General features: G+C 39.3%; 3 protein-coding genes across 4 annotated transcripts; 1 reads left to right on the top strand and 2 right to left on the bottom strand.

Annotated features, from left to right (window-relative positions):
• Positions 1-3,412: 3,412 nt before the first annotated feature.
• On the top strand, positions 3,413-6,375 carry LOC133161003 (potassium channel subfamily K member 5-like). The gene is made up of 5 exons (XM_061289166.1): positions 3,413-3,684; positions 4,211-4,322; positions 4,676-4,842; positions 4,924-5,092; positions 5,179-6,375. Exons 1-5 carry the CDS (start codon positions 3,505-3,507, stop codon positions 5,871-5,873), a joined length of 1,323 nt encoding a protein of 440 aa, XP_061145150.1. The 5' UTR covers positions 3,413-3,504; the 3' UTR covers positions 5,874-6,375.
• LOC133161004 (serum paraoxonase/arylesterase 2-like) lies at positions 5,229-8,921 on the bottom strand. The gene is made up of 9 exons (XM_061289167.1): positions 8,770-8,921; positions 8,611-8,681; positions 8,493-8,548; positions 7,527-7,689; positions 7,294-7,420; positions 7,001-7,204; positions 6,852-6,933; positions 6,660-6,788; positions 5,229-6,571 (listed from the first exon to the last, which is right to left on the bottom strand). Exons 1-9 carry the CDS (start codon positions 8,844-8,846, stop codon positions 6,410-6,412), a joined length of 1,071 nt encoding a protein of 356 aa, XP_061145151.1. The 5' UTR covers positions 8,847-8,921; the 3' UTR covers positions 5,229-6,409.
• Positions 8,922-9,049: 128 nt separating this feature from the next.
• Positions 9,050-11,671, bottom strand: LOC133161005 (serum paraoxonase/arylesterase 2-like). Of its 2 annotated transcripts, none has more exons than XM_061289169.1 (9): positions 11,510-11,671; positions 11,363-11,433; positions 11,236-11,291; positions 10,908-11,070; positions 10,517-10,640; positions 10,151-10,351; positions 9,987-10,068; positions 9,718-9,846; positions 9,050-9,638 (listed from the first exon to the last, which is right to left on the bottom strand). In XM_061289169.1, the coding sequence occupies exons 1-9, from the start codon at positions 11,584-11,586 to the stop codon at positions 9,477-9,479; spliced, it is 1,065 nt and encodes a 354-aa protein (XP_061145153.1). In that variant the 5' UTR covers positions 11,587-11,671; the 3' UTR covers positions 9,050-9,476. The 2 variants fall into 2 exon arrangements, with proteins under 2 accessions (XP_061145153.1, XP_061145152.1); XM_061289168.1 differs by having other exon boundaries at positions 10,517-10,643; positions 11,510-11,669.
• Positions 11,672-11,990: the final 319 nt, after the last annotated feature.

Raw genomic sequence — 11,990 nt, 5'->3', positions numbered from 1 at the left:
CAGTGAAGGGGTTCATTATTCCCTCTCAGACACCATCACCTTTGTCTCACAGACAAGTTCACGTGGTACATCCAGCAGTTAGCTATTCAAACAAAGATCTTACCAGTAAAAAGGTGATTCTGCTTTTCCAATAAATCCAAAACGGCCGGTTTACAGAGGAAACCCCCTAAAATAAATACCTCCAACACGGCAAAAGTCACTTTTTTTCCTTGTAGACTTTAGTCAAAGTGACACAACATCAGGGCATTCGTTGGAAGTGCTGTTAAACATTTACCAATGTATTCCCGGAAGCGACCCGACTAGTGCTGCCCCGATACAGTAGGAAAGGCAGTACTTAGTTTATTGGTTCTATTCATCCCGCTTGGATGTGTCCTGATCTGAGAGCGAGAAAAAAAAAAGGGTGTATGAAGGAGTGGTGCCGCAGCTCAGTTGCTTAGGAGACTGTCGTGCGCTGGTGCAAGAAGCAGGTGTTGTGCTGGACCCAAGAGAGCCACGGCAGACAGAACCAGGAGGGGAGGAGCAGACCTACAATCCCCTGAGACCACGCCAGACTGGAAGCACAGACTCACTCCCACTCAAGCTCTGGACACACCCTAAAGGAGTGACGCTTTCTCAAGAAAAAAACAAACAAAAATCGGACATGTATGATGATGCAGAGCATCGTTCATCTCCGGCAGAGTGCACAGCGGTGGGGGGGTTGGGGAGAGGACGATGTTTTGGAACATCTTTATCCCTCTCTGGCTCAGTCACTGGATGATTACGTAATAAAGTCCCACACTGTATCCACCCAAATCATTGACTATTAGTGAAGCATCTGGGCGCACATCATAGGGTAGTAGCCTCACGCATCTTACGTAAAGCTAAACGCCGCCAGGAAAATGTTGCAAAATATGACTCGAGTGCACGCACGGAAGCTCGCTTGTTGTGGTTTTTGTTTGTGCTCCCGCCCTGAGCTTGGTGGAGCACTAATGGGATGGCAACTGGACATCAATATTCATGAGGCCCTGTTATATCATGAAGAATTCATAAAGCAAGAATGTTGCTGCCCCACTGTAAAAGCAGTCATATTTTGCTTTGGCTTGTGTATATGAATTTAGATCAAGCACCGTTTTTCAAGAAATAATATTTACTGTAAATTGCAGTCACAAGAACTCTAACTTAAGTGCCCTCTGTTAAAAAAAAAAAAAAGGTATCTGTAAATATTATTCCATAGAGCAATGAGATCTTTCTGATATGTATCATTAAAAAATCTCGTACGGATATTATTGTTTGGTCTGTTTTGTATTTTAAATCAACAACTCTGCACTGGCCAAACAGATGATGGCCATTTGAGTGCATCATCCTGTTTGAATTCTACTGGCTTGTGCTAGTGTGTGCTGCCACCTAGTGGAGAAACAAATGAGCACACTTAATAATGCAGGAGTTCAGTCACTATGTATTTGCACACTATACATAATTATTTATATATATATATATTTAGTGACATTAAAAAAAAATGTATTAGCACAGTGGTTAGCAAATCTGCCTCACAGTTCTGAGGTTCAAACTCTCATTGAAAAGTCGGAATTGTCCATTAGTGTAAATGTGAGTGTGAATTGTTGTTTGTGTACTGATACAGCATAAGTCAGTGAAGTGTGGTTGTTTTTAAATGAAAAGACAACATCACGTTTTTTAAAAAAAAAAACAAAAAAAAGGCAATAGTGAAGGAATCCCGCCATTTCCTGGCTACCTTGGAAGGCATTTCGAAAGCATCTGTTCTCATAAGATAAAGATGTGTTTGCGTGCACAGGCCTCGGGGTGATTGGGTGACCCCACCCCTCCCTCCAAAAAGTGAAGAAATGCCACACGATAGCTGTTGCACAGAATTACAATGCCCTTACTTATAAGGTGTTAAATTACTTGATATATGCAACACACAAGCAGTATCCAATTTTTATGAGACCACATAATATTTTAAAAGGTTAAAAGGACATGGATACTCACATGATCATGTCAACGTCCATGAAAGTGCGTGCACATGAAAAACAAAAAAGAAAAGTGTTAATTGAGCAAAAACAGAATAAAGGCAATGTGTATTAGGTAAATACTATTGAGAGTCAAAGGTTTGCAAGCAGTAAACAGTAAAATAAATAAATATGTCAGTACAAAACAACAAATCTGAAGCAACATAAAAAAAGAAGTGTTGCTATACCTTCAGAAGAAGAAAATAAATATTACCCCAAGTAGTTAAGGTTGGATTATTTACAATAATAACTGAAACAGAAAAATAGATGTGCACTCTGTAAATCATTAGCACCCATAATAATGTTTAAAAGTATTCAAACAATATTAATAATATGAGTTTATCTAATGAGCGCTATGGTAACAACACAAGTCATCGGTGGTGCTCAGCGCTGACGCACAGCGACTTGGATTCAACAGCCGAGTCCAACCACAAGGATGAGAAATTTCAATTGCAAAACTCGGTACCTGTGCATAATGAAATATTTCTTACCTGAGCAATGACATGTTTGGATGATAGGTTGGCGCCATCTTTAGTGGAGGAGTCTTTAGTTCCGGTGTTTCCCTCTCCAGGAGGAGTCAGTCGAGCGGGTTTCCACGGGGGCGGTAACGCAGCAGCAATGACCAAGCAAAACCGTCGACCTGAAGGGTGGAGTTAAGGACTGTAGACTATATGCACAACTCTTGCTCTGTTTTATCCATTTAAACGCCTTGTGGGGTCTCCACATCGTATATATACTATTTTGTTTCCAATAAACTAATGATCATTAGTTTGCGTTAATGCGCAAGGCGCTGCGCATCCGCAGTTGAAGGGGAAAAAAAGTTGTCAGCAGGCTGCACACAGGAAATTATTGGTTAAATTATAATTATATATCACAATTATGTATATATTAATATTTGTTTTACATTTTTTTAAAGTTTATTTTTACATTACAGTCTGGTACCACCCCACTTACAGTAATGTTACACGAAAAGATGATTGCTGTCGCTGCAAATGAAGATAAGGGCAACTGTCACTCGCATGAACGGTCCAATATGGTCAAGTTTGTGCAACGCTCACTGCACTGTAAAAAAAAAAAAAAGATAGATCGTACAAACACGATAAACAACACATTGTATTGTTTTTATTCCTCCACCCTCAACACCGCCTCTGAGCGACAATCGAACTCACGCTGCCCGCACACAGTAATAATAATAATAATAATAATAATAATAATAATAATAATAATAATAATAATAATAATAATAATAATAATAATAATAATAATAATAATAATAATAATAATAATAATACATTTTGTTAAGTTAGAAGAGTGTACCCCTTTTCACCTGCAGCCATCCAGGTAGGTGTTGATGACGTATTCAGGTGACCAAACAGAGAGGCGTGCGTGTATGCAAGTGCGCGCCCGGAAGTTTTTTTTTTTCTTCTTTTTGCCAGGAAGAAAGTCGAAAGGGGAATGAGAGACGACGCTGCCGAATGGGGCAGTAAGTTGTTTCTTAAATATGACTGGCCCCCTTTTAACATCGTGCATCATATTCTATTTGTCCATTGGGGCTGCGATATTTCAAATTCTTGAAGAGCCAAACTGGAAATTGGCAAGGAGCAAATATGTTCTTCAAAAGGAACAGATTTTGAAGAAGTACCCCTGCCTTAGGAAAGAGGATCTGGATGAAATTCTTGAGGTACTTATGGACTTTATTTTCTATACAAATTGACATAGAGCAACAATGCGGGGGTTTAACAATGTAATTAAATAGGAAACGCACTCCATATGTTCATTGAGTTGAACCAGGCAGCTCTGCCGTCTCATTCAAATGCGCATTATATTTCCCCCCTCCCCTCTAAAAAGCTCATTTTGTCATACATTTGTTTCTCTAGGAAGTAAAAGCAGAGGGGATATTTAAAATATTGTACACACGGGCAGTGAGCGTGAACCTACACGTCCCATTCAAGTTGGAATGTTAGCACAAGGTGTGTCTTGTCTGGCTCAACAAGTGTTTTTATTTGTTATAATCTCACGCGACGTTTAGATTTGCGTGTAACAGTATTTTATTCAATTAACCTTGCACATCTAATGGAATCCAATGCAAGACCACAGATTCAGCCTTTACAAATATGTTCAAACTTTGAGAGGAATCGAATTAACAATGAACCTGTAAAAAAAAAAAAAGGAAAATTGATTATGTCTGTTAATAATTCATCTTCCAGGTCGTGTCAGAGGCTGCGGGCCAAGGTGTGATCATCACTGGGGAGAAACATCACACCATGTGGGACTGGGGGAATTCCGTCATCTTTGCTGCGACTATTGTCACAACAATAGGTTTGTGTATTGGTTATTACATCTTAAAACGTCCCTAAGCTTGAATATGTCACTGGGAAAAACAAAAAGACACAGCATGCACAGCAAATAGAACGTTTCTTTTTAGTCGCATTGACATTATTTATTGATTCATTAAAGCATGGCACCAAAAAATGTAAAAAAAAAAGTAAGTAAGTAAAAAAGCCAAATATACCATCCGATAAGTAGGTAGCGACATCACGTCCGTGTGAAGATCCCAAAACACACTGCAATAGGTCAAGCCCAGTCATTAATTAGCGGGGGTGTCAATAATTTTGCAACTGGAAAATTAAATCCAGTTAAATTCCCATTTGTGTTGTTGCTATATTCCATAGGTTATGGTAATGTCGCCCCAAAGACTAATGGAGGTCGAATCTTTTGCATCCTGTATGGTCTGTGTGGCATCCCGCTGTGTCTGGTGTGGATCAGTAAGCTGGGTTCGTTTTTTGGAGACCGGGCTAAACGTCTCTCCCAGATTCTCATCCGCAAAAACATGCCAGTGGTAAGATGTAACAACCATTTGGATATTAAATAGTATAGAGTTTCAGAATCACATCAAATATATATATATATTTTTTTCCAGAAACGTGTTCAGCTCATCTGCACCATTATTTTCTTGTTATGGGGGCTCTTCGTGCACTTGGTGATCCCTCCGCTTATTTTCATGTCCTTGGAAGGATGGAGTTATTTGGAAGGCCTCTATTTTTCTTTCATCACCCTCACAACTGTCGGCTTCGGAGATTACGTGGCAGGTTGACTTCCGATTATCATTAATTTCTCATTGTTGTGCGTTTAGCAATTATTTTGATTTACCACACATAGATTTGATTCCTTTCAGGTGTGAATCCAAATATTGAATACCCGAGGTTGTACAGAGTTTTTGCGGAGCTATGGATCTACATGGGACTGGCGTGGCTGTCTCTGTTCTTCAGCTGGAACGTAAACATGGTCGTGGAGGCTCACAAGGTGCTGAAGAAAAGACGACACAAACGCCGACCCTTCCTCGACCGCGAACCGGAGTCCGAAAAAAACACGCCCGAGTCGGGCGACAGGCCGACCGTCGTTGATATTTTTAGCTTCTTATCGGATAAGGGAGAAGACTACAGCACGGTCATCAAGGAGATTGGCAAAAGCGAAAAACCAAATTCCGCTGCCCTTTTCAATCGCTCCAAAAGCTGCAGCGACATTGTGACCACCAACATCGAGACGCTGGATCACTCGCCGCGACACAGATATTTGTTGAGCATCAGCGAAGTGTTCATCAACCCAACGAATGACGCTTGCCAAGCCAGAGAGAGTCAATCTGTTGACCAAGAAACTTCCACGACAAAAGAACCAGCCGAGCAATCGGAAACCGATGAGACGTTAGATGAAGTTCAAGATTCACCAAACCGTGACATTATACTATTTACTGTGCCAGCCTCAGGAAGCACACAAGAAGAAATCACACAGCCAAGTGATGGTTTGCCTCGGTTTATAATATCAAAAGTAGAAGAAGAAGACACTTTACTTAATAAGGATGAAAAGGGCTAAAGATTCAAATTGTACTGAATGTTTTGGAGAAATAATCCAGCATATGTGCCAAAGAGATGATATTCAGTTGGACATAATCTCTGCTTTGGTTCAAATTTATGGCTCCAATTTTTCTACACCACACTGATGAATGTTGTACTTCTGTTACATTTCATTGCTAGTGATACTCAGGAATGTATTTGTAATGTGTTTTACAATTGGTGTAATTTATTTGCTGTTATTGTTCCATTCTTGTCTACCTATTACAATCAATGTACATTAATTTGAGTGTTAATGTAGTTTTTTTGTTTGTTTTTGTGATTGTATCATTATGGTAAAAGCGTGTTGTTACAGCTGTTGTGAAATGCACTATTCATTTTTATTTTTTGTATTGTGTTGCATTATGATTTGCTCCAAAATGTGTTTTTGTATCTCAGGCTAATCTGCATGAAGTTCTATCAACATACATTTTTACAGGAAGACGAGAATTACAAATATTTTGTCTCATAAAATTATTTTTCAAGTCTGTTTTTTTTTTTTTAAAGGCAATTTCCTCCCTAATCTAAATCACAGCATAAAGCTTTATGAAACACTGTTCCAATGATCAATTTCCCTCCATAGATCGTAGCGACAGATGAGCCCATAATCACGTGACCATCATCGGCATACACTTGAGTCACTACTGGCACGTCCGAGTGAATGTTCTGGATGCGGATGACCTGGACGACACAGCATCATGAAATAATTCAATTTGGATGCCAGCATGTCACAACTCAGCCAAGTGAAAAAAAACGTGAAGAGACAAACCTCTGATCCAGGTGGATTTTTAGGGTCAAAGTGGAAAATTCTCATGAGGTTGATGTGACAGCCTAACCACAGGTCACCTGTTTTTGGGTCAACTTCAATGTTGTCACATAGTGAACCCAAAGCCAGGGACTGGTGGAAATAGAGAAGAAAAAAGCCAGATATAATCTAACATTTTTTTAAATTTACATTTACCTTCACAAACGCCAACGCATTATCTTCTTTCCGCTCAAACACGTGCAGATTATGGCCCAGAATATCCATCACATAAATATGCCTGTCAAAAAATATATATAAGTAGATATTCTTATCTCAATTGTGCAACTCTTAAAGAACTCACCAACCTTTTGTCGGGTGAAATGTTGATGCCATTAGCAAAATAATAGCCCACAGAGACCACTTTGACCATGTCTGTACTGTAGTACACAACGTTAGACAAAGGTTGACCCAGAAGCGGCTCCATGATAGTTTTCAGAAGTTCATCTGAAAAATAGTGATCATTGGTGGCATAGAATCGATCCAACCCCAAAGCCACGATATCATTTACACTAGAAAGAAGAGAAGAACAAATAAATTTCTGGCTATAAGTGTTATTTTTTTTAGATTATTATAAAAATGAAAAGTCGCCTTAGAATACCTGTGAAGGAGTTTATGTTTGAAGGTCTTAAGATGCAGCAGGGAGAATCCTTTCTCCACAAATTCAAATAATTCGACTTGGCTTTTGTGGTGAGGATGATTCACAACAAACAAGTACACTGTGCCATCTGAAAATGATTGGGCAGTGATTTCAATGCCATAAATCCAATGCTCCTCAAATAGTTAAATTGACAGGCCTAAAAGTCGATCATCTCCAAATAGGACTGCTCATACTGGTTGGTTCTGTGTAGACACTGATGCCATGAGGGTTGAACGTCTCCAGGTCAAAGTTCTTCGATATGGGCAGCTCCACTGGTTCCATGTTGGACTCCTTCAGATCCAGGAGGAAGATCTTACCGGGAGCATCAGAAGATGGAACTCCGGGGTAATTTAAACCCTAGAAAATCCCAAAATGTACAAAGAGACATCGTTTGTTTATCTCTAGGAGCTCTGTGCTGGTGCCAAATTGAATCAAGAGCTTCTGGATTTTATTTGGTGGATTCATTACTTTTCTTCATGGAATGATGTACCTTCTGCAAACAGACTAGGTCTTCATATTTTTTTTTAAAGAACTAAGGGGGAGTGCAAGGTAGGTGGAAACATTACAGGGTCCCGACTTGACGTCAGCAGGCCACTGTGTTATCTACAGAGCTTTGCATCAGGAACGGTTCAAATAAGGGCAATGACTTGCGGTCTCATCGAGTTGTGTCCACTGTGGATTTTTGGATTCTGTGAGGGTTGGTTGAGGCCAACCTGTCAGTCTGTGTGACTGCAATCTTCGATTTTAGTTGTGAGCCTGCTTTATAGTCGACAAGTGTAGTCTTTTTTTTACAGCATGTACAACCTGAAAAAAAAAAGTCTTGGCTCTTCAATAATATTCAAGATATAGTGTTAAAAAAAAAAAGAAAATCTAGAGAAAATTTATTTTAAAAAATTCTCACTGTGGTCTACTGACCAGAATCTTTCCAAGACTGAATCCAATCAAAAATATTGCTGTCTTCAACCATAGCTTGCATTCCAGAGGATGAGGACCAGCTTTAGGTCATGTACGGAAATGTGTAAAATGTATATTTTATTTTGAAATAACAGTTTATGCCATTCAATCATTAGGAGAACTGTTAAACCCAAACCCAAAAGACAAATATGATCATGGTAAGAACATCTCTAGCAAGAGGTGATCATTGGACCAATTCCACTTACAGTGCTGATAAAAGCGAGTCCATCTCCAAAGACCGTTATATCCTCTGAACCATTATCTGTATTAAAAAAAAATATATAAATCACTATTTAATTGTATTTGGAATAAAATATTACTTACTCAGATTCTTCAGCAGTACACAGTTAGGTAGGTGATTCTTGACAGGCTCTCGGGATGCCAGATACATTTTTCTGCAATGTTAGTGATGACACAGAAGTGTAGAAAAACGCAAATATAAAGCAGGCTAAACTTCAAAAGTGAATGCTGGTGCTCGCTTACCTCACATTGACCATCCTCTCGCCAAGCAGCATGTAAAACAATGTCACAGCCACTGAGAGCAAGCCCAGTGTTTCCATGTTTGAACAGCACAGCACACTGTACAGAGGACAGCTAAATTTCAGAATAAATAGCTTACTCAGCTAACCCGAATCTGAAAGAGAGAGAGAGAGGGAGTAAATACATAGGGGAATGGATGACCCCTCGTTTATCTGCCTGCTGCTCAAAAGTTTGGTTATGCCTCCAGAGTAACACAAGTAAACCACATCAAATGATCAAAAAGTGGATTTTAAAATGTTTTTATTTGAGTGCATGTTTTTGGTTTTACAGCACAAAATTTGATCGAATATATTCTTAGTGTTTTAACTAAAAAACGTGTAAGCACATTCATCGATCTAATCATAGGTCAATTTTGTACTTGTGGTTGCCGGAATCTATTCGAGAAGATTTTGGGCAAGATGAACTAGTTGCCAAACCCACAGGAAAAAAACTTTTAAAAACTTTACACACTACAAACACAGTAATATTGCATTATCATTACTATCTTCCAATAAAATATTCACAGAGCCGTTCATATTTTTCACAATTCACCATCACCCAAAAACATCTTCTTTCCTATAAGAAGTGCATTTTTTTTTTTTTCATACAGTGGCAAAAACTACTTTTATTCATATCGTGTTCCCTGCTGTTTTGTAAGATGACATCATCGTCTATTCCAAATCACAACATACGGCCTTATGAAAAACTGATCCAATGAGCACTTTGTGTCCATAGGTCGTAGCGACAGATGAGCCCATAATCATGTGACCATCATCAGCAAACATCTGCTTCACCGAGGGCTCTTCTGAATGAATGTTTTGGATGCGGATAACCTGAACGACACAACGAGACATAATGAATTGCAAAACTGCACAACAGTCGGTTGGCATGGCTGGTGTGTTTTTTGCATACCTCCGATCCAGCCGGATCGTTAGGGTCCACGTTCAAAGCTTTCCATCCGTTGGGATGGCAGCCTAGCCACAGGTCACCTGTTATTGGGTCGACTTCAATGTTGTCACACAGTGAACCCACATCTACGGCCTGGTGACACCGTAAGAGTAAATTAAATTAAATTAGGAGCTTTGTCTGGCATAATGTGAAATACTTTTGTATAGCTATAATTAACATCAAGAATAATTTTAAATGAGATTTTTTTTTTTTTGTGTTCAAAAATGATTTACCTTCACAAAGGCCAGTCCATTGTCTTCTTTCCTTTCCAACACATGCACTTTATGGTCAAGTATATCCATCACATATACGTGCCTATTCATGACAATAAATGATTAATTTGTGATGTGTTTTTTTTTTCCCTCAAGACTACCATAAAAAAAAAGATGCCGCCAACCTTTTGTCCGGTGAGACGTTAATGCCATTTGCCATGTAATATCCCTGAGAGACAATTTTGACTATGTCCTCACTGTAATACACAACGTTAGTCCAAGGTTGAGCCAAGAGAAACTCCAGAAATTTAAGGCCTTGATTGGAAAAATAGTGATCATTAGTGGCATAGAAATGATCCTTTCCCAAAGCCACAATATCATTGACACTGGAAAAACAGAAAGGGGAAAAAAAAGAATAGCATTAGAAATCTACAAAATATTTCACGTAATTTAAAATATGACCGTCAGCGTCCGAGTGAAATGAAATAAATCGGCCTCATGTTAAAAAAAATAAAGACTGCTTCATCACTGCGTCCCCCTGAGAAGCGCACCTATGAAGAAGATCATGTTTGAAGGTCTTCAGATGCATCAGCGATAATTCCTCCTCGACAAATTTAAACAACTCCACCTGGCTATTTTGGTCAGGATGGTTGACGACGAAAAGGTACACCACTTCTTCTGTAAAACAACACCATTGTGTTAAAAGGAACAGATTTAGCAGAACATGAAAACAACACAGAGCATTGTTGGAATAAGCTGTGATAGTATTTAAAGCAAGCTTGGTTATTAAAACAAACACACCCAAGGGTAAGGTTTCGCACATTCTTGGAGAAGGAACAGGTTTGTATGCATGCTTAGTGTACAACTCTCACACCAAGGTGTTCTGTGGTGGACAAAAACCATCACTCAACAATCTTGAATTCAACCCAGGACTACTCATACCTGTTGGGTCAATGTAGACACTGATGCCATGAGGGTTAAATGTTTCCAGGTCAAAGTTCCTCGCCATGCGCAGTTCTATCGGCCTCAACTTTCTTTCTTTCAGATCAAGGAAGAAGATCTTGCCCGGAGCATCAGAAGAGGGCAGACCAGGGTACTTGAGACCCTTTAAAGAAGAGGGAAAAAATGATGATGGACTTGTGATCTGGACACTATTGGTCAGAAGGAGGAACTTTAAACAAAACAACTATAGATCCAGTTTCTTATCATTGTTCTACTTTGTAGCCTAACTTCAGAACATTATAAAGTTATGCAAACTTTAAAAACTTACTGTGCTGACAAAGGCGAATCCATCCCCAAAAACTGTGATGTCCTCTGAACCGTCATCTGCGAGAAGATTATATTGAACAATTTTCCCCTATAGTGAATAATAACAATGTCGAGGTGAGATGACTTACTGAGATTCTTCAGTGGAGCACAATTGGGGAGATGATTCTTGACCAGCTCACGTGAAGCAAGGGCCCTCTTCCTTTTGTTTACGAATGAAAAGTTAGGAACGCGCACATAATTATAATGAATGGAATTCCAGGGGAAATATCGTTTACCTTAAGTTGACTATCCGCTCCCCGAGCAGCACAGATAACGCCGCGACAAAAAGTGCAACGAGGCCACATTTGCCCATGTTGAGGACTTGCAGCCGATTTAGCAAAATGCTGCAAACTTTAGCAACTTTTCGACGCACCACTGCAAGCAGGCAAGGGGCGTGTCGGGGTGACTGAGTTGCGTTCAATGTCTGCTTAGGGGCAAAGTCTTACGACGCGGAATAATATGTTGGCATGTTTAATTGCATTTTATATTCTTAAATAGAGGTGAATATTTAGAGTAAATTGTTGCATTTTGCCTCGAAGTGCCATCGCCACTCAACTGCCTCTATAATGGGTAAACATGAAATGCGTTATTTCCTACCCTTTACAAGTACTTGAATGCAGCATAGTGTCCTACAGGAAAGCGAAAACGCAAAATTTACATGCATTGTTTTTGATATATATTAAAAATATCTGAAATTATTAAAAGTACTGCAGTGCG

This window comes from Syngnathus typhle, linkage group LG10 (genome assembly GCF_033458585.1).
Source record: "Syngnathus typhle isolate RoL2023-S1 ecotype Sweden linkage group LG10, RoL_Styp_1.0, whole genome shotgun sequence".
NCBI classification, from domain to species: Eukaryota; Metazoa; Chordata; class Actinopteri; order Syngnathiformes; family Syngnathidae; genus Syngnathus; species Syngnathus typhle.
The sequence above is the reverse complement of the archived record's forward strand: the minus strand, read 5'-3'. Positions and strand labels throughout refer to the sequence as shown.